The 23,551-nt window shown below is 44.5% G+C and overlaps 1 protein-coding gene across 5 annotated transcripts in view; it reads right to left on the bottom strand.

Annotated features, from left to right (window-relative positions):
* Positions 1-23,551, bottom strand: part of LOC126229618 (uncharacterized) — a 215,277-nt gene that overhangs the window by 44,964 nt on the left and 146,762 nt on the right. For all 5 annotated transcript variants that reach the window (XM_049942361.1, XM_049942360.1, XM_049942359.1 and 2 more), the window contains exon 5: positions 1,992-2,129. In XM_049942361.1, the coding sequence (XP_049798318.1) occupies positions 1,992-2,129 (138 nt within the window). The remainder of the gene's footprint in view (positions 1-1,991; positions 2,130-23,551) is intronic.

Below are 23,551 nucleotides of genomic sequence, written 5' to 3'. Positions count from 1 at the left end.
TCCATAGTGAGTCATGGCAACGCAGGGCAGACTTTAAGGTGCGATGCCATCGCTCAACAAGCCCATTGCTTTGGGGGTGATATGAAGAAGTATGAATTTTGACAATACCACACATTTTACATAAGTCAGAGAAAACTGAAGACTCGAATTGTCGCCCCTGGTCAGTGGTGAGGTAAACAGGTGAGCCAAATATAGAGATCCACGAATCTAAGAATGCTCGACTTACTGTCTTGGAGGTAATGTTCGGAATAGGCACAGCCTCAGCCCACCGAGTCATCCAGTCAATAGCTGTAAACAAGTAACGGAAACCCTCAGAGGGGGGCAAAGGGCCTACGAGGTCGAGATGAACATGGTGAAACCGGCCTGGCGGTTGGGCAAAACAGCCAAGGGGTGGAAAAGTGTGCCTGGAAACTTTGTTCTGTTGACACACCATGCATGCCCTTGCCCAAGACTGACAGTCACGGTGCATGTCTCTCCAGACAAACCGTTCAGTTACCAGACGGGTGGAAGCTTTGACACCGGGGTGTGCTAATGTGTGTAGTTTGTCAAAGACCTGGCGTTGAAGGGGCTTAGGAATGAATGACCGCAACATACCAGTCGATTCATCACACCACACTAAGTCAGATATGCCAGGGAAAGTAGAGCGTACCGGTTGGAGAGAGGAGCTGTGGTCTGAAATTAACTGCATGGTATCGGGGTCTGCCGATTGCAACCGAGGTAGGTCCGTTAAGTCAATTAAGGTTGTGACAGCACCAACACGCGAGAGAAAATCAGCGACCACATTGTCCGCTCCTCGGATGTAGCGAATGTCATTTGTAAATTGCAAGATGTAATCGATGTGACGAAAGCGTTGTGGGGGCAGATCAGCCGCAGTATTTTTTATGGCAGGAACCAACGGCTTGTGATCAGTGAGCACATAGAAATCTCGTCCCTCAACATCAGTTCTGAAGTGTCTTATGGTCTCATAAACTGCAAGTAATTCTCTGTCGAATGCTGAGTATTTCTTCTGCGCGTTGTTTAGCTTTTTTGAGAAAAACTGCAGGGGGGGTCATAACATCGTTGTATGTCTGACTCAGTACTGCGCCGATAGCATTGTCACAACTATACCATATTCCCTCACTGGTGACCCCAACGGTAGCGCTTCTGACTCCAGATCAGAAGGTTGCATGTTCATATCACATCGGGGTCACCAATGAGGGAATATGGTATAGTTGTAGGTAAACAACTAGAATTCTCTCATATACGGATTTATTCACACTTAGCGTCTACACAGATACAAGTCCGGAGGCTAACTCCCGTTAGCGTCCAACATCCTGCCCCCAAAGCCCTCTCCTCAAAGATAGCACACTTGCGCACAGAACAAATATCGATATTTATGGCGCTCTACGCCATAAAGCTTTAAGAACTGGTCTGAGGGAGAGCTTCTTCTGCCATGCATTTCACAGTGGTTTACAGAGTATAGATATAGATGTTCATGTAGAAGCATGTAAGAACACCACTAAACTATATGATGTATACAGTACATCTACAAACTATGAGCTGCTGCTGCTGGTGCTGGTGGTTGTGCTGCTGAACTCAAATTACATTAATAATGAAATGAGACAATGAGTTTTGCTACCTGGGCAGTAAAATAACATGATGGCTAAACTAGAATGAATATAAAATGCAGACTAGCAATAAGAAGTTCAGTGTTTCTGAAAGAAGATCAAAATCATTAAAATTCAACACATTTCAGTGTCAAAAAGTTTTTTTTTCTGACAGGATATATCCGGAGTGTAGCCTTGCATGAAAGTAAAATAGTTCAGACAAGAGGAGAACATATTTTAATTATATTTACATTTAAATTATTTATATTATTTTAACTATCTATAATCACTACAGACAAACCCTTACATGTAAATAAAATACCAACATATGAAGTAATTTGCCCATTTTATTGATTTCATCTTTCAGTTCTGCTTTCTTAACACTATAAGAAGAATAAAACCTACCCTGCAATTATTAACAGAACCAAAAAGTCGAATGTAAGTAAGGCATCCGATTTAACTCCCTCAACAACTTCAGCAACAGTTATCCGTGCTTTCACAGATGCCACTAAACGATTCCATGTAGAAATATCTTCTTTGCTTCTGCAACAGAAAGCAAATTCTATTTTAATACAACTTAAATGAGCATTCCTTAGAATCTATTGTATTATTTTAGGCCGCAAAAACAACTATGAACTATGAACATCCCAATTGATGGAAGAGAAGACAGCTGAAAAAAATGGACATGGAGAAACATCTATAAAATACACCATAGAGAAACGAAGGTCATGAACTAAAAATTAAACGGGCTTCGCCATATTGCTACAATGGATAAAAAGAAAATGTGGTTGACAAGCAATGTGTCATTCACTAAAATGGCCAATAACTCTGAAGGCAATCAAAAACGAGAATGTAAGTGGTTAAAAAAAGGGCATTCTCTCAGGAAATGGTGGACAGTCAGAGGTTGAGTGTAACGAGTTCAAACTGGTGGGGGAGCACCACTTAACAAATGACAATGGCTAAAAAGACAGTGCCCAATACGCAACCTTGCTAAAATGATCTCCTCAGACAATAGGGTTGGCCTCATGGATATCATTAGAGGGAATGTAAGAACTAGTGGGCTGAGGTACAGCATCATGGCCTCGTCTCCTGTCAGACTGATGTAACCAGGAAACCACATAACCATAACAGTGGCTCCATCAAGAGTGAGCAAGTGTTAGGTTTCCTGGAACTGTTGCACCAAGGGATGGATGGTGTACAGCACATAGAGGCTTTGAAAGGCACTAGGAGTGTCAGAGCAGGTGACACAACTGAAAATCTTGTGTTGCCGGATGTACTGCGTGGCCTGATACAGGGTGAAGAGCTCTGCTGTAAATACTGAGTGGTGTTCCAGAATCCCATACTGAAAAACATCAGTGCCAATGATGAAGGCACACCCAACAATACAGTCAGTCTGAGAGCGATCACTGAACACAAAAGTACTATCACGAAGTTCTGTACAAAGATCGTGAAACTGAAGGCAATAGAGCGAGACTGGAGTTTTGTCCTTAAGAAGTGAATGAAGGCTAAGGTGAACACGGACCATCATACAAAGCCAAGGTGGTGAAGGGTTTCCACCCACTGGGAAAGTTGCAGGTAGCGCAAAGTTAAGCTGCCAGGGCAAGAGTCAAAAGTGAACTCTAGGTGGTAACAGAAGAGGGACATGCTCCATACTGATGATCAGCAAAATCATAAAAAAAAGGAAGCATAAGATGGGTGGCCATACATGGCAGACAAATGAGGAGAAAGTCACAGTGGTATCACAACAGTAGTTCCGCAGCTTCTGCATACAGACACCCATACAGGCTAGTGTAAAAGGAACCAGTGGCCAAACGGCTGCCAAAATGGTGGATAGTTTTGAGACAGCATAAAAGTGATGGACATGCAGATGCATAAACCAATCACACAGAGGACAGTTCGAATTGCTCCTCAGGAAGTACCACTGATGACACACAGGATGATGATGGACTGCGTACAGTGGGCTGCCAGGTAAGACATGTGGGAGGACCAAGAAAGAGCAACACACTCAAGATTTAAAGACAATGGAAGAAACCAATTGTGCTGCCAGAAATTCATACAAATAGGTTTGTCAGTGGAAAATTGAAAGCCACCGTCAATGCTCCATGAGTAAAGATGACAGAGACCTCCATGGACCTGCCTCATTGAGCGGCATCTTCAGTGACAAGTGCAATAGATGGCAAAATCATCAAGTAAAATGGAGCAGGAGATGCCCAGTGGGACACAGGCCTTTATAGGGTTAATGACACTAGCAAATATGACAATGCCCAGGATGGAATCCTGAGGCACACTGTTTTCCTAGATAAAGGTGTCCGATAAGGCAGAACCTCATGTACCTTGAAAACTTGGTCTTTTGAAAATTCCTGGAGGAAACTGGGCATGTGGCCACAGAAGCCCCACATGTACAAAGTACAAAGGATACCAGTCCTCCAGCAGGTGTTATAGGTCTTTTCCAAATCACAAAACATAGCCACAGTCAGGGATTTCCACAGAAAACCATTCATGACACGGGTGGGCAAAGTGACGAGATGATTAACTGCAGAATAGTGTGCTCAAAATCCACACTGTACAGTGTTTAGTAAATTGCCACCATACTAGCTGGGCATGAATCATATGTTATATCATCCAGCAAACACAGCTGGTGAGAGAAATGGGGCAGTAGCTAGAAGGAAGGTGTTTGTCCTAGCCAAGCTCAGATATGGGTATGACAGCAGCTTCATGCCAGCATCTGGGAAATGTCCACTCTGCCCAGATGCAGTTGTACGTATGAAGCAGAAAGTGCTTTCATGCTAGAGAAAGGTGCTGCAACATCTGAATGTGAACATTGTCTGGCCCTGGGGTGGAGGATCAGGATGAAGTGAGAGCATGGTATAATTCCCTTATAGTAAAGGGAGCATTGTAACATTCTTGATTCTGAGAAGAGAGGTGTATCGCCCAAGACTCCTGCTCATTTCCAATGGAGAAAGGCACGGTGATAGTGAGAGGAGCTCGAAATCTCTGGGAAATGGTGGCACAAGGTGTTGGAGATAGCAATAGGGTCCACAATGAATCATCTGCTACTGTCAGGCTGCAAATTGGGGAATGGATCTTTGTCCCAGAGAGCCATCAGAGATTGGCCCACATGACAGAAGAGGGAGTGGAAATGTTAAAAGAACTAGGGAATGAAATCCAGCTAGCTATTTTGCTATCCCAAAGAATGCGACAACACAGTGCACACAACTGTTTATAATTAATCCAGTTTGCCATCATAGGATGATGGTTAAAAACACAGAGAACATGTCTCTGTGTGCAAATTGCATTGTCCCACACCTCAGTCCACCAAGGGATTGAGACACAGCATGCTAAAGAGGAAGTGTGAAGAGTGGAGCATTCTGCGGTGGTACAGATAACTTCCTTAAGATATTCTACTGGTCATCACAACTGGAGAAATGTTGTTTGTTGAGGGTCGCCAGGGAGGAGTAAAGACTCCAATCAGCCTTAGTAAGCTGCCATTTGGGTGTGCACGTGGTTGGGGTAGGAGTCAGGAAATGGACAGCACACAGGAAATGGTTGCTCGAGTGTGTGTCAGAGAGAATAGACCACTCGAGATGATGGGCAAGCTGGGCAGTGTGGGAGGATATGTCCAAATGGGAATAGGTATATGTCGAGTCTGAAAGGGATGTGGGTGCTCTTGTGTTAAGGCAGAAGAAGTTAAGTTGATTGAGAAAGTCAGCCAAGAAGGCACCTCTCTGACAGGTTCTGGGAGAACCCAAAAGGGGATGGTGCACATTAAAGTCACCAAGCAGCAGAAACGGGTCAGGTAGCTGCCCAATAAGCTGGATAAATTCTGCTCTGGTGACATGGAATGACTGAAGAATGTAAACGGTACAAAGATAAAAGGTCAAGTAAGGAAGGAAAAGGCGAGCTGCAACAAGTTTATGGCAGGTAGTGAGGGAGATGGGTTGACTACAAACATCATCCTGTAGCAGCAGCATGACTTGCCCATGAGATGGAATTCTGTCCTCAGAGGAGGGGGGGGGGGGGGGGGGGGGAAGGTCGAATGGACCAGGAAATATTGGAGCTCAAAGTGGTCATGAGGCCTCATGGGATGAAGTCACCTGCTATGCAACCAGCAGGCCAGATAGAATAGAAGATAGAAGGAATACTCCTGTCAAGACTTCCAGCCAATCAACATTTGAGTTCCCCCCTGTCAACCAGAGAGGCTCCAAGAAGCCAAACAAAGGCAAACTGTATCCTCCTTTGCCAACTTCGAGATCATCTATGATGGTGTCACCACATAATACCCTTGCCCGGCCAACCTCCGAGTTGCCAATGTGCACCACCAACAATTTTTCTGCCCTGGACTCTGCAGTGTGATAGAAGGAGAATGCCAAGGCTTCTGTAGACCTCATGGAGCAAGATCCTCCTGCTTCTGTGCCCTGTAGCAGCAAGTCTTCAATGGCTGCACTCAGCAACCGCTGGAGTGACACCCCTTCATTTCATCCTTGTCATGACTCGCCTCCAATGGAACATTCGTGGTCTTTGATCCAACAAAGAGAATTTAGAGAACAGGGCAGAAAAATTGTTGGTCGTGCACACTGGCAACACAGAGGTCAGCCTGGCAAGGGTATTATGTGGCGACACCATCAAAGAGGATCTCCAAGTTGGCAAAGTAGAAGACAGTTTGCCTTTGTTCGGCTTCTTGGAGCCTCTCTGGTTGACGGAGGGGGGACTCTGATGCTGATTGGCTGGAAGGACATAGGAAGTCTTGACAGGAGTATACCTTCTATTCTCTCTGGCCTGCCAGTTGCATAGCAGGTGACTTCACCCTATGAGGCAAAAGTTGTGTGTCATGTTGCACAGCTGGACAAGGAGATGGGGATGGTACAATGATGCTGGTCGATTTCACAACTGCAATGCTTAATTTCAGGTTGCATGTCTGCATGGCCATGTCCTACATGGATCAAGATGTAGCAAGGAAAGTACTGTAGGCGGCATATAATGAGAACACAGGGTTTTCAACTAGCCAACAACTTATGAGCAACTGGATAAGGCACTTTTTCCTTCACCCAGATCTCCTGGACAGCCTGCTTATCAAGATACAGAGGACAATTGTGGGAGGAGGCAGCATGGTCGCCATCACAGTTGATGCAGCAGGGAAGAGGAGGCAGACAATTGCCCTTGTGAGCATCCCTACCACAGGTTACACATTTTTCTGGGTGTCAGCAAGACTCTCAAATGTGGTTTAATTATGACACTGGTAGCACCGAATCAGGTTTGGAATGTACCCCCTTATAGTAAAGGTGGCATTGTAGCACACACAATTCTGAGAAGAGAGGGATATCACCCAAGAGTCCTCTGCTCATTTTAGATGGAGGAAGGCAGGGTGATATTGGGAGGAGCTTGAAATCTCCAGGAAATGGCGGCCCACGGTGTTGGAGATAGCAATAGGGTCCACAATGAATCGTCTGCTACTGTCAGGCTGGAAATTGGGGAATGGATCTTTGTCCTAGAGAGCCATCAGAGGTTGGCCCACATGACAGAAGAGGGAGTGGAACTGTTAAAAGAACTAGTGAATGAAATCCAGCTAGCTTTTTTGCTATCCCAAGGAATGCGACAACACTCTGCATGCAACTGTTTATAATGAATGCAGTTTGCCATCATAAGATGATGGTTAAAAACACAGATAGCACATCTCCTTGTGCAAATTGTGTCATGCGACACTTCAGTTCACCAAGGGATTGGGACACAGCATGCTAAAGGGAAACTGTGATAACTTCATAGCCTTCTTTGATCTTTGATGGTAGAATTACTCAAAAGTGAGGCAAAGAATGCATGTGCACACTATGGATTCACCTACTTTAGTCATCACCTGATGGACTGCAATAACACCCTGATCAGAGAGGTACATTTGTATTTCTGCCACAGTCAAACCATCAAGCAGCCCAGTATAAATACCACCACAGGAAGGATTCAGCAATCTATGGGCCTTGACACAAACAGGATAGCCATGGAGAAGTGAAGCTGTAAGCTGTAGTTGTGTTTGAGAATCTGAAGTAATCTCCAAAACCAAAGTGCCACTGCATAAATGAGAGCAGGATTTAACACCTTTCTAAGTAACAAACAGACTGTAGGAAAGGACTGACTGGTTTCAGTACGTAAAACCACAAGGAACTGTGGTGCATCTGGGAGGGCCATTGAATTGTTAGCCTCATTCCATTTACGTTTAGTAGTTGTTGACTGTGAAGATTATTGGCTCATTGTGAGAATATCCCCCATCATTGCCAGTGTCTGCAATGGCATGTTCCTTCCAACTGGGGGACCCATCCAGAAGAGGACACACCCACATTAGGTGATTTTTCACACATCAGGTCAATTTTCCCCGAACACCTGACAGAGAGACCAATTGGCAATTTTGGAAGGTGGTAGCTCAGGCAATCATTCCTCCCTGGGCCTGGTCTGTACCAGGGGGTACATGCACACCCTACCTGTCAACCTGGGGCTGGGAATTATGCATTACCCAGTCACCTGTTACAAATCAGATGCATGGACCAGCCTTCAGCAGCACACAGGGAGGAGGAGGCGGAGGAGGAGGAGGAGGAGGAGGAGGAGGAAGAGGAAGAGGAAGAAGAAGAAGAAGAAGAAGAAGAAGAAGCAGCTCAAATGCCAAAGTGGAGGAAGGACAGGAGAAGGCGAACAAAGACAGAAAAAAAGGAATGAAAAACAATGCTGAGTGTGCTAGAGAATACATTTCCAAAAACAGCCCAGACATGTTCAACAAGGGATGGGAAAAAGAACAGCAAGAGGATAGAATTACAGCATGGAAGGGAAAAGCTGCTGCAAAGGCTGTGGTCCCATAGTAGCCGAGCACAAGCCCGCCAAAGAGTGGCGAGCCCCCGGGGAGGGGTTGTTAGAATCTAGTTTAATTAGCTCTTGATTGAGGTCCTCATTATTTATTGTTGTTGTAACAAATGGATAATACACAACCATAATGAATATTTTTGAAACAAACTATCAGAAAGTTTGTAGGCTTTCACAACCAGTGTCAGTTTCTGTAAGGTTTTTCAGGTTTGTTGAGTATTGTGTGTAATTATGTACCCACATTTCAAATACTTTTGCAAGCAGGCATCATCAGATAGTGGAACACTACTGGGGCAATCCAACTTAAGATCAATTACTGTCTTCACTCCTGCCCCATTATTTCCTTAAAAGAAATGCAAATTAAAGCCACCATGTGATTGAATTTTGGGGAAGGAGAGGAAGGGAGCTGTGTTCATAAATGATTATATTTTAAGAGGAAATCTCATTGCCCCACACTGCCAAATCAGGAGGGAGGTGCTTTTGTGATGATGTGTTTTTCCTCCCATGGTTAGTGGCATATAGCTTTTGCAGTTGCTTCTGACTCTTCAATGCTGGTACATCACAACCATGATACTTTCCTTGACCCTGTTGTATGGGAAAGGTATTTGCAATCTTTGTAACACTTTGTCTGCTGAGTACAGCTGCCAAATGGTTTGTCTGAGATTTAGAGAATTAGAGCAAATGAGAAAATAATTAGTGACTTCCACCTCATCTGCTCCAGTGCCTTTAGAATTGCATAGAGCTCTACATTAAGAAATCCATACAAGGTACATTGTCGCTGGATGACTAAACAACAACAACTACTACTACTACTACTACTACTACTACTACTACTACCACCACCACCACCACCACCACTACCACCTACTACTAAAGACCACAGATTCATCTGGTAGCTGAACTCTCAAGGCAGTGTCAGGACAAACTAATGAATAGCCATTTACAACCATCGGTATAAATATCTTTGATGTTCACCTAAATATACAGAAAAGGTGTATTTAAAAATGATGTATTTAAAAATTTCTTGAGTTTTGTCAATTTCAAACCCAGCCTGGACCTCAATTCCAACCAGGGAAGATATTTGCTCAATTTTGTATTAAAACATTAACCATCAGATTACACACTGTTCCTTGTCTAATACTTGATGATCATACTGAACATCAGAAATTTACATACATATGAAGATTAAGGGCTGAGTACTGTGGAAGAAAATGGAAATTGCATACAAATGGCACTATGAGGAAATTCCACTTATGGTAAAAGGTTGTTCCCCAGCCTCAGCACAGAAGCTAAATATCTGGCACTATCCGGAAGCTCCTGTCACCAGTATTATTTCAGGATAGGTATCATAATTGCTTTCTTCCATGAATTAATGGATGAACAGTTGCAGTGATTACTTCCGAAATAATAGTTTACTGCATTTTTCATCAGCACCCACATATTTTCTGATTTTGTGATACAGGTTCATGGTGTGGGTTCCTGTAGTCATGTCCTAGTTCATGAACCACAGGCAACGTATGAGTGGCCAAGTAAGTGGTCCCGACAGTCAGGATACCAATTACTTTGGAATAGGGCTGGGCATCTCGGACATATTCTGAGTCGTGGTCACCTTTGTGCTCAGACGGCAAAGACTACCAAATCCACCGGTTAGGCCCTCAGCCGTTAGGGATAAAAACCAATGGGACTTGGGGCAAGTAAGGCTAGCAACCTGCTTCCCTGGTACTTTAAATATGATGCTGACAACAATCAGAGCAAAATGCCTCGGACCTTTGGAGGTGACGGAGTCCCACCTCTAACTGACAAACCAGGGACTCCTAAGATACGACTTGGCAAACAAATGGTAACGAGATGGGGAGCTATTAATATCAATGGGGGCTACTCTGGGAAGAAGGTAGAGCTGGCAGAGGCTGCATGTAAGATGGGGCTGGACGTTTTAGCTGTTAGTGACATTCGAGTAAGGGGTGAGAAAGAAGAGGAAGTGGGAGAATACAAGGTCTACCTGTCAGGAGTCAAAACAGGAATAGCACAATGGGGTGTAGGGCTTTACATCAGGAAAGAAATGGAACCTAGCGTATTGCAATAAGGTATGTAAACGAACGACTGATGTGGATAGATTTCACAGTGTCTAGCAAGAAAATTAGGATTGTGTCAGTATATTCGCACTGTGAAGGGACAGATCAAGATAAGATGGATAGTTGTTATGAGGCACTCTGTTTTGGTTGGCAGGAGAGCCAACACCATATTACTAGAGGAGGCCGAAAGGCAAGTGTTTTAGCTCATGCAGGCTGGCGTGAGGTCTGGAACAGGACAAGGAAATTAGAATTTAAAAAAACGGATGTAGCTGGTGTAATACTTAACTTTAATCCGTTAATGAAGAGCGTCAGTCTGACGGTACATGATACACAAGATCCACAGTAACTGTTAATGGCGCCTTGCTAGGTCGTAGCAAATGACGTAGCTGAAGGCTATGTTAAACTATCGTCTTGGCAAATGAGAGCGTAATTTGTCAGTGAACCATCGCTAGCAAAGTCGGTTGTACCACTGGGCGAATGCTAGGAAGTCTCTCTAGACCTGCCATGTGGCGGCGCTCGGTCTGCAATCACTGATAGTGGCGACATGCGGGTCCGATGTATACTAACGGACCGCGGTCGATTTAAAGGCTACCACCTAGCAAGTGTGGTGTCTGGCAGTGACACCACATTCCTCCCCTGCAAATCGGCGTACGGTTGTGGCATAAGGCTTCCGCCCGCCGTGGGGAGGATCCCATGTTGACGTATGCGACGAGGTGGGGAGCCTAACAACAGGTGAGGCTGTGCCACCAGCACCCTGCCATTCGGACCGCGGGGAGCTAGGAAACGCCTGAAAACCTGCTCCAGGGTGCACACCAACATGTGGTGTATGCGCCCGCAGAGAGACAGGAGGGGCCGAAGGGTCGACCTCCATTGGGTCAGGGCACCCGACGGGCGAAGACGACATATGGTCCGGAGTGGGCAAGAGTGCCATATCGGAGGACATCTGGTCACGGGAAGAGATCAACAGCGTGTGAGCCAGGGAGGTGCCCGGTGGTTGCAGCAACGCATCCACTGCAGGCATCGCCGGCGGGAGAACAGGCGGCGGCGGCGGTGGCGGCGGCGCATCGCCATGAGGCAAAATGGAAGGCAGCGTCAGTAACACCTAGGGCTGAGGCGAGCCAGTAGATGGATCTCCAGGGCGCTGACTGGATGGCACCGTCGCTGAAAGCAGACGGCGAGTGGCAGATCCCATGCGACGACAGAGGCGCAGCTGGTTGAGATGCCGGCGCACCTCACCAGAGGCCCCCAAAACCAGATACATAGCGCTTCCGAGGCAGCGAAGAATGCGCCCATCGAGCCAACGCCGTGAACCTCGGTAGTGACGATAGTAGACAATGTCACCTGGAGCAAAATCAGGTGTCTGCCGCTGCACAGGAACCTGATGCGGCGGATGTAGCAAAGACATCACGGTTTGATGATGACGACCGTGGAGCAACTCAGCTGGTGAGCGACCATCTCGGGGCTGAGATGGACAAGAGGACAAAAAGAGCAATAACGCGTCCTCCCGAGAATGTGACTCTTAACTTCAACATCTGTGACTTGAAAGTCCAACCAATCATTCAGCGGCACCGTTTGACTGTGGCGAAAACAGTGCGGACGTCAGATGTTGAATACCATTGGCCTTGCAGAATGACTGAAATTCTGCAGACATGAATTGTGGGCCATTGTCGGAAACAATAGTCTGTGGAAGACCTTCAATGCAAAAGATAGCAGATAATTCTTGGATGGTGGCAGATGACGTCGTGGATGACATCCGGACAACAAAAAGAAAATTACTGAATGAATCTACCACAACCAACCATCGAGCATTCCAGAATGGGCCAGCAAAATCGATGTGCAAGCGTTGCCAAGGGGAAGTGGCTTTAGGCCATGCAAAGAATTTCTGTGGTGGGGCTGATTGTTGTGCGGCACACACCATGCAAGAAGAGAACATATTCGTTATCGCGGCATTGGTTCCGAACCAAGTACAGTGCTGACGAGCAAGTTGTTTCGTTCTGACGATACCCCAATGTCCTTGGTGGAGAAGCTGTAAGACAGAGGACTGTAACAAACGTGGGACCACGACCCTGGACTGATCATTATCAGAACGCAACAGCAAAACACCATGTTGAACAAAAAGTCTCTCCTGGTGAGCAAAAAATCGGCGAACCAACGGCCATTGCGTAGCAACAAAACGCAGAACGGTAGCAAGGACAGGGTCGGCAGCTGTGGCTGTAGCTACACGACGAAAATCAATCGGAAACGATTCAGCCATGTCATCGGTTTCCTCATCAATGAACATGCAAGCAAGTTCGGAGGAATCTAATGCTCTATCCTCAGCAACAGGCAAACAGGACAACACATCGGCGTTTCCGTGCTTAGCAGTGGACCGATACAAGATATCGTAGCGGTACTGCGAGAGGAAAATAGACCAGCGAATGAATTTCTGCACTGTACGTGGAGGTACAGGCTTGTTCGGATGAAAAAGCGATGTCAAAGGTTTGTGGTCTGTGATGATGGTAAAGTGACGACCATACAAGAAATCATGAAACTTTGTAACACCAAATACGAGAGCCAATGCTTCTTTCTCGATCTGTGAATAATTTCTTTGCGCAGACGAGAGCAATTTGGACGCAAAGGCAATAGGGCGATCATGCGAACCATCTTTGTGCGCAAGCACAGCACCGATCTCGAAATCCGATGCATCCACCATCAACAAAAGGGGCTTCTGGGGATCGAATGGCATAAGGCAAGTATTGGAAAGCAACGCTGATTTCAACTGTCGAAAGGCGCGTTCACATTCCGTCGTCCAGACGAACAGAACACCATATGGCGTAAGCGATGAAGCGGAGCTGAAATGGAAGAGGCATGTGGCACATATTTATGATAATAGTTGATGTTTCCCAGCACACGTTCAATTACACCTTGTGATTCCAAATCGTGTAATGTTTTTGTGACCTCATCACGCAATGCGTGGGGAACATTGCGCACTCTGAAAAAATTTTGGTTGCGCGTTTATTTTCAGTTCCAAATGTGCTTTATAGTTCATAGCGCAACCAAGGCCCAGTGCAAAAATGTCTACAAATTCTTCACATAGACGAGAAACACTGTCTGAAGGCACAGTCTGGATCACTGATAGGACCTGATTTACTATAGACAACTGAAACAACTGAAATAAATAGAAACCAAACAAGTTCATTGCAGAAGAAGAACGAAGGACATAAAATGACACAGGTTTTGTTTGTCCTTTGTATGTTGCGAGAAGACTGTACTGTCCTAACTCAGGGATATCTTGACCTGAATAACTAGTTAACTTAACATTTGCAGCACACAACGGAGGTGTGCCTAGCTGTTTGTACATGTCTTGATTGATCAGTGAAACTGCAGCTCCGGTATCGAGCTGGAATGGTATCACTTTGCTGTTAATGTCCAAGTCTACAAAAAGTTTATTGTCCTGCTGATGACAAGAGCGACTGTCTCATGCAATGTGAACTGACACTGGTACAAAATCACTTGTGACTTGATGGGATTTCCGGCGATGTTGATGTACACTATTTGTGGGATGAACACAGTCACTGTTAGAGAGAGTGGCACTGAGCGGAGTGGAATGAACTACATGAATTTCCATGGGCGAAGTTTCACGAGCCTGAGTATCCTTGGTTCGAATCCAGCGTGAAGCAAGGGCCTGGAATAGTTGTGTGTGTCCGATCTGAGCTTTTTCTGGCAAACACTCTGAACATGTCCTTTTTTATTACAGAAAAAGCAAATAGCTTGGCGTGACGGGCAATTCTCACGCAAATGTCTATGAGCGCACCACGGGCATGATTTTACCACTGCATTTGCTTGCCTGCGCGGCACACGTGGCTGAGAGCCTGGTGGCATCGGTGCGGCCGGGCGCGAGGACTGTTTACTGTTCCGTGCAGCTCGCCCGGCGGGCCGGTTAACCTGACACACGGGTGGCGAAGTTTCAAATGATTCCTGAGCAAAGTCAAGAGTGTCCTGCCGATCCAATATGTTCATCACTTGTTGAAGGGAGAGATTGACTAGTTTCAAAATCTGTTCCCTTATACGAACATCAGAAACATTCTGTGCAATTGCATCACATACCATAGTATCTGAATAATGGAGTCCACATTGACACTCAAAAGCACAATCCCTAGTAAGGCCTTGCAAGGTTGCAACCCACTCCCGATTAGTCTCACCTGCCGCACGTTTTGTACGAAAGAAGGTATACCTTTTCGCAACTACATTGACTGATTCTTTGAAATATGCATCTAATGCAGGCAAAATTTCGTCATAGGACAGAGTTGCTATGTCGCGTCGGTGAAATAATTTGACTATCACACGGTACGTTGGTACACCGACCGATGATAACAAAAAAGTCTGCCGCTCGTTACCTTGAATTCTGTAGGCGGCGAGATGGAATCCAAATTGTCGTGACCACTCCGTCCAGCTTTCCAGTGCAGCATCAAAAGGTCGAAAAGTTGGTGCAACAGCGTGGTGTGGCTGCGTTAGCAGTGGAGTGGCTGCTGCCGCATCGTTTTGCATTGCCCGTTGACCCTGGACGAGCTGTCCAAGAGCATCCAGTAAGGCCTGCGTCTGCTGATTCTGTAAGCGATAAAATTCGGACAGTACATCTGGAGATTGTGGTGAAGCCATTACACAAGTAAATCAGGGCAATATCGATAAGAACGCGGTTGTGCCTCGTCGCCAATGTTTTGGTTGGCAGGAGAGCCAACACCGTGTTACTAGAGGAGGCCGAAAGTCACGCGTTTTAGCTCATGCAGGCTGGCGTGAGGTCTGGAACAGGACAAGGAAATTAGAATTTAGAAAAACGGACGTAGATGGTGGAATACTTAACTTTAATCTGTTAATGAAGAACGTCGGTCTGACGGTACATGATTCACAAGATCCATAGTAACTGATAATGGCGCCTTGCTAGGTTGTAGCAAATGACGTAGCTGAAGGCTATGTTGAACTATCGTCTCGGCAAATGAGAGCGTAATTTGTCAGTGAACCATCACTAGCAAAGTCAGTTGTACCACTGGGCGAGTGCTAGGAAGTCTCTAGACCTGCCGTGTGGCGGCGCTCGGTCTGCAATCACTGATAGTGGCGACACGCAGGTCCGACGTATACTAACGGACCGCGGCTGATTTAAGGGCTGCCACCTAGCAAGTGTGGTGTCTGGCGGTGACACCACACACTCAGTGATGTAGTTGTTAGAGTAAAGGACAAGGACAGTGTTCTGCTCATGGGTGATTTTAACGCCAGGATTAGAAATCGAACAGAAGGGTATGAAAAGGTTATGGGTAAATTTGGAGAGGGTATGGAGGCCAACAGGAATGGGAAACAACTCTTGGATTTCTTTGCCACTATGGGCTTAGTAATCACAAACTCATTTTTTAAACATAAGAACATTCACCGGTATACTTGGGAAGGCAGGGGAACCAGATCTGTCATTGACTATATAATAATAGATCAGGAATTCAGGAAGGCTGTGAGGGGGACACATGTATTCAGGGGCTTCTTTGATGACACTGATCATTATTTAATCTGCAGTGAGGGATTGTGAGGCCGAAAGTGCAGGTCAGGTCAGGTCCATATGTAGGAGGATAAGAGTGGAGAAGCTTCAGGATAAGGAAATCAGGCACAAGTACATAACAGCGATCTCAGAAAGGTACCAGTTAGTTGAATGTAGTCAATTACAGTCACTGGAAAAGGAATGGACAAGGTACACGGACGCAGTACTAGAAGTGGCTAAAGAATGTCTTGAAACAGTAGTGTGTAAAAGTAGGATGAAGCAAACAGCTTGGTGGAATGACACAGTCAAGGCAGCCTGTAAAAGGAAAAAGAAGGCGTATCAAAAATGGCCACATACTAGAACTCAGGTAGACAGAGAAAGTTATGTTGAAGAAAGAAACAAAGTCAAACAGATAATTGCAGCATCCAAGAAGAAATCTTGGGAAGACTTTGGAAACAGGTTGGAGACTATGGGTAAAGCTGCTGGAAAACCATTCTGGAGTGTAACTAGCAGTCTTCGAAAGGGAGGTAAGAAGGAAATGACAAATATTTTGGACAGGTCAGGAAAACTGCTGGTGAATCCTGTGGATGCCTTGGGCAGATGGAGAGAATATTTTGAAGAGTTGCTCAATGTAGGTGAAAATACGATCAGTAATGATTCAGATTTCGAGGTAGAATGGGATCATTCCGATGATGGAAATAGGATCACATTTGAGGAAGTGGAGAAAATGGTCAATAGATTGCAGTGCAATAAAGCAGCTGGGGTGGATGAAATTAAGTCGGAATTCATCAAATACAGTGGAATGTCAGGTCTTAAATGGCTACACAGGATAATTGAATTGGCCTGGGAGTCAGGACAGGTTCCATCAGACTGGACGAAAGCAGTAATCACACCAATCTTTAAACATGGAAACAGAAAATATTGTAACAACTACAGAGGTATCTCTTTAATCAGCATTGTGGGTAAAGTCTTCTCAGGTATTGTTGAAAGGAAAGTGCGAGTATTAGTTGAGGACCAATTGGATGAAAGTCAGTGTGGGTTTAGGCCTCTTAGAGGTTGTCAGGACCAGATCTTTAGCTTACGGCAAATAATGGAGAAGTGTTATGAGTGGAACAGGGAATTGTATCTATGCTTTATAGATCTAGAAACGGCGTATGACCGGGTTCCTAGGAGGAAGTTATTGTGTGTTCTACGAGATTATGGAATAGGAGGCAAACTTTTGCAAGCAATTAAAGGTCTTTACATGGATAGTACGGCAGCAGTTAGAGTTGACGGTAAATTGAGTTCATGGTTCAGAGTAGTTTCAGGGGTAAGACAAGGCTGCAACCTGTCTCCACGGTTGTTCATATTATTTATGGATCATATGTTGGAAACAATAGACTGGCTGGGTGAGATTAAGATACGTGAACACAAAATAAGCAGTCTTGCATATGCGGTTGTCTTAGTTGTGATGGCAGATTCGATTGAAAGTTTGCAAAGTAATATTTCAGAGCTAGATCAGAAATGTAAGTACTATGGTATGAAGATTAGCATCTCCAAAACGAAAGTAATGTCAGTGGGTAAGAGATATAAACGGATTGAGTGCCAAATAGGAGGAACAAAGTTAGAACAGGTGGACGGTTTCAAGTACTTAGGATGCATATTCTCACAGGATGGCAACATAGTGAAAGAACTGGAAGCGAGGTGTAGCAAAGCTAATGCAGTGAGCTCTCTGCTACGATCTACTCTCTTCTGCAAGAAGTAAGTCAGTACCAAGACTAAGTTATCTGTGCACCATTCAATCTTTTGACCAACTTTGTTGTATGGGAGCGAAAGCTGGGTGGATTCAGGTTACCTTATCAACAAGGTTAAGGTTGCGGATATGAAAGTAGCTAGGATGATTGCAGGTACTAGTAGATGGGAACAATGGCAGGAGGGTGTCCACAATGAGGAAATCAAAGAAAAATTGGGAATGAACTCTATAGATGTAGCAGTCAGGACGAACAGGCGTAGATGGTGGGGTCATGTTACACGCATGGGAGAAGCAAGGTTACCCAAGAGACTCATGGGTTTAGCAGTAGAGGGTAGGAGGAGTCGGGGCAGACCAAGGAGAAGGTACCTGGATTCGGTTAAGAATGATTTTGAAGTAATAGGTTTAATATCAGAAGAGGCACCAATGTTAGCACTGAATAGGGGATCATGGATGAATTTTATAAGGGGGCTATGCTCCAGACTGAACGCTGAAAGGCATAATCAGTCTTAAATGATGATGATGATGAGATGATAGATTGTAAGAACTATTACAATGAATGTACTTTGTTCTCTCTGATAATGCATTTAACTCTTGGCCAAAAAATGTGAGAGATAGATATGAAAGCAGATGGATTGCAATGCAACACTTAAGTGCTGCCTGCCTGTTAGCCATGGTCAAATATTATATTCCTCCATGATGGGACTCGTTGTTTGCCAGGTTTAACAGACAGTATTGTGACAGACACACCAACAGTGATGATGATCGTGATGTGATGCGATGCGACACTCATTCATTCATTCATTCATTCATTCGTTCATTCGTATTCCACAGATCCCCCATTAAGAAGGCAACCTTAAGAACTGTGGAATGAATCAAGGTATACTTTATCAAAAGATAAGGAAACTGTACAGAGTTAATCCATATACTGTGTTAACCATCAAATAATACCAATCTCATAAATTTAATAAAATTATTTTAAAGGAAAATCACTACATTGAAAAAGCTGCTGCCTCCTCTTTTATACTAAGTAGCTACCATTTAACTGCTATCAGTAACTTAATATTTACTTTAATGCAATGATATTTTTAAACAGAAATACCTGAAGTTACCTGCATCTATGACTACCGAGCCCTATTTACAGTACTTTACTAACTGTCATGCAGCTTCATAATAAAAATTGATTCTTGCTGGTTTGCTAACAGAACATTTCCAATCCTTCAAGGTAGATATTCAGATAATTTGTAGGAAAAGTGGTTAATCAGAAATTTTAGCTTTCTTTTAAATTGGTAACAGGAAGTATATATAAAAATAAACCAATAACTTTGTCTTTTGGTCATCACAATTGGATACACTTTCAAGGCTAAAACACTTAACTCAGGTCCTTGATTAGTTGCTCTGCACACTGACAATTTAAATTTGTTATCCAAGTGGACACCAAGGAATTTTACACAGTTGTTTCATTTAGTGAGAGACTGTTTACTTCTAGTGCTTACAGGTCATTATTGCTTTTGTTTCTAAATGCATATCCCAAGTTGTCACTAGACTAAGACAATCAGTTGATTGTGGGCCTCTTGTAGGCCTGATCAGCTAACATTCAAGTTATATCTGCTAAGGTTGAGTTTGGACTCTTGATTAGTATGTTTATGTCATAAGAAAACTGTAGTGCCACCACTGCCTATACCATGGCCTTTGCCACCATGTGTCCACAGGTCACATGTCACACACCCTACAGCCAGACATTCCTTATTCATACCTTGCATATCCCACCTGGACAGTTCAACCTTCACAGTAACACAGCAGGACCCCGCTGCTGTACCTAAATAAAATAGCTGCACGGCTATACTGCACCAAACATGCTGTGTCACACCACCAGTCTCATTAACAGTCGGCATAGACCTATGCTGCCAAGGCTTTATAAGCACACAAAGCACCTCACTTGGCAGCCTCATCTTGAAATTCACACCATTTGGGTGTGAATTCTATCTATTGACTATGCCTGGAACTGGACTATTCAGGCACTACTACTACTACTTGGCACTTGAGCCTTTAGGTTTATCTACGAAATTTGCTGATCATCATCATCCAGTGGTGGCACAAGCTCAGTTGTTTAAGTATTTTACTGTTTTCTTTTCTATTTTTCTGTCTTCACTTGTAGAGGAATACACCTTGTTGATTACCCTGTGCTTTTGTTGTATGTTGTTTCATCATTTACAGATACATCAAAGTAGTTGTGACAGAGGCTGGTTATTGTATTAGTTTCCATTTTCTACATGATGGGATGTGCACACTTTCCAGCCTTGTGTCCAATCACATCTGATGGAGGATCATTGTAGAGTTATTTTTTGTTTCCAGAGCAGACAGTGTTGATCTTCACATCTTGGGTGAAGCACCTTTTTGGTTGTTTTTCTTTCATACATCTCATTTTCTTTGTCACTTTTTTTTTTGTACCAAGATAGCTATCTGACAAGAGGAAACTGCATTGTTACACAAACTTCCCCAGTTTCAGTCAGTGCAGTTCGCTCAGCTGATGGACAGAGTGACATTGTTTTTGAAGGACCAACAGCTTCTGCAGGAAGCCATGCTTCAGTGCTTTAACCAAGCTGATGACAACAAACTTTGACCGGCTGCACGTTTCTATAATTTCAATGAATCCATAGAGGCATGGGTCACATACATACTGCAGCTGTGTCAATACTTTTTGGTCTACAACATGTTGGATAATGTTCAACATTCACATTTTTTTCTTGGGTTGGTGTAGACAACTTGTGCACTTTCATTAAGCTCCCCTCACAGTACACCACCATGATGAGGTTGGAGAGAGGAGTTTGATAACATCACTGCCTACACCATGAATGATACTTGCTGCGACATGACTACAAGTCATGTGTCACACTGCCTACAGCCAGCCATTCCTGTCTCATGTGCAGTTCCACCCAGCAGAACAGTGCAGGCACAGCCTATGTGCATAGCTGCCTTTGTGGTAATATAGCAATGAAAGGTTGGCATACCCAAATAAAATAGCTATATGACAGTGCTGCACAAATCACAATGTGCCATGCCATTGTACACTCATTGATGGCAGGTGTATCCCTATGCTGCTAGGGCTGTATAAGCAGATGCACCACTTTGCTCAGCAGCCTTGTCTTTGACTTCACAGTTGCTGACACCTCAACTTCACACCATGCAGCTTGCCCTCATCTGGATTACCAACTACACCTTGAACTGGACTATACAGGGGCTACCAATACACAGCACTCAAGCCATCAGGTTCATCCAAGGGCTTTGCTGAATGCCATCCCAGATGTAGTGTTAGCACAGTTATTAAAGTATTCCATTGTTCTGTTTCATTGTCTTCAGTTGTACAGGAACAAATCCCATTGATTATTCATGCCTTCTGTTATTTACTGTTTCATCTTTCATGGATACAACACACACATTATTGTTTTTGACCTACCCTTTCAATTCATTTGAAGATCACTTATCCGGCTTAAGAACAATGATGGCCACAGTGCTGATCTTTGTGGGACCCATACATGAGATTTGCCTATTCTGAAACAGTTATTTTGAAAATAAAACATTATATCAATAACACCATCTTTTTTGATATGAAGGTGAGACTACATTGAAGCAAGAAAGATGATGTTAATGCTGTAACTCTCATTGGTCAAGCACAGTTTTGAGAGCCAAATGCATTCAAAAGGTTACAAAATATGAAACTTCCTGGCAGATTAAAACTGTGTGCCGGATCGAGACTCGAACTCGGGACCTTTGCCTTTCGCGGGCAAGTGCTCTACCAGGAGAGCTTCTGTAAAGTTTGGAAGGTAGGAGACGAGGTACTGGCAGAAGCAAAACTGTGAGGACGGGGCGTGAGTTGTGCTTGGGTAGCTCAGTTGGTAGAACACTTGCTCGTGAAAGGCAAAGGTCCTGAGTTCGAGTCTCGGTTCGGCACACAGTTTTAATCTGCCAGCAAGTTTCATATCAGCACACACTCCACTGCAGAGTGGAAATTTCATTTCGGGTTACAAAATACATCAACAGGATATTTGTTCATTGTTCAGTTCTGCCCAAACTTTATGTACGAGTCTTTTGCACCAATTGTGTTTATTCAACAGTGGGTGGGAGCAGTACAGGTGTGAATAATGAGCTAGAATATGTAATGGGTTCTCATACACCATTCCTGCTAATGATACTCCAGTATCAAGTTTGTACACTTTGCAAAGGTCTAAAAGGACCAAGGGAAGGGCCTCCATACATTTCTTGCATTGGCACATGTTAGCTTGCACCTTTCTACCATACCATTGCTTGTGAGATGGTAACTCACTTTACAGTTACACTGAAAACCACACAACTTTGACAATTCTTGGAACAATATAGATTCAAATTGCCAGCCCTGATCTGCAGTGAAGCAGAGGGACAACCAAACTGTACTATCCAGGTGGAGACGAAGGTCTTAGGTGATTTCTGGACAGGAATGTCTGATGGGTGTGGCTTATGCCAGTCAAATACAGTCCACCACTTCAGAAAGGCGTCTGTAGTCCTCAGAAGGTGGAAGGGTGCCTACGACATTGATGTGGATGTGGAGAGCCTCGTCTGCTCGTTATTGGTCTGTATGTGTCATTCTACTTCACATTGCTGGCATTGATCGCATGAATGAGCCCAAGCATTAGCTATATTTTTAGCCAATGACTACACAAAATGGTCAGTCAATACCTTAACAGTCATGTTCACTCCTGGTTATCACACATTGCTGACATTGTTGAAAGCAGCTATGCGAACTTTTGGTAAAATGAGAGCCCTGATATCTGCTGAAAGACATTAACTTGGTGCCTGGCATTGGGATTTTGATGAGTTATAGCCCATTGGAAGTCGATGATGATGTTTAGGGTTGAGGGGGTGCTCGACATCAGTGCCCTGACTAAAAATCAACAGGAAATCTCATGGGTGGGGACGAAGGCTGTCCCCACATGCAGAGCAATTTATAACATACTAAAGTCTGCCGCCCTTCGCCACCAGTTTAGGGATGAGGCCTGATAGTTCACAAATATTCACCACTCTGTTAACACTGGTATCGGTATCTGCGAGGACGGTGGGCAGATCTCCAGTGAGACCAGGGGCTGCCCTGTTATCAGTATACAGGACACACGTAGCCACAATATGCTGAACTGAAAGCGGCACAAACTTCACAGAAAGGTGGATCCCCCCCCTGTAGGAGGAAGCTATGTGTGAAAGGACTATGCCCGATGCGCAGTCTGGTAAGCAAAACCTCCTTCCAGTGGCGAGGCTGACACGAAGTCCGCCAAGCTTTTGTGGTCGGTTTGAGTGACCGCAGTTTGTTATCCGACACCTGCAATCATTCAGTGTCCCACTGACGCATGATGCATCTGTCAGAAAATAAGATAATGGCATGCAACGGGATGGGACATTGATGGACAGCACCATCCCAACATGCTTCCTTGGCAGCTTTACCAGCCATGTCATTACCCTGTATCCCAATGTGGCCAGGTACCCAGCAGAAGATCACCTCCTTGCCATGGTGTTGGAGCCGCTGGAAGCAGTCATGGATCAGCTGGATCAGCAGGTCTACCAGATACATTTGGTGAAGCGCTTGCAGTGCACTAAGAGAGTCAGAACAGACAAGAACACTCATATGGTGATGTCTGTGAACCCTCCCCAGTGCCATTAGAATGCCATATATAACTCTGCATCATATTTGTAAATTGTTCTGGAAGACGCACTTTAAAAACCCTATCAGGGAAAACCACAGAACAACCAAGAGCATTCCGCTGCTGGGATCCATCTGTATAAATAACGATAAAACGATGGT

The sequence above is a fragment of the Schistocerca nitens genome, unplaced genomic scaffold, assembly GCF_023898315.1.
Source record: "Schistocerca nitens isolate TAMUIC-IGC-003100 unplaced genomic scaffold, iqSchNite1.1 HiC_scaffold_376, whole genome shotgun sequence".
In the NCBI taxonomy this organism is placed as follows: domain Eukaryota; kingdom Metazoa; phylum Arthropoda; class Insecta; order Orthoptera; family Acrididae; genus Schistocerca; species Schistocerca nitens.
Note: the sequence above shows the minus strand (reverse complement) of the source record. Positions and strands in the feature narration are given on the sequence as shown.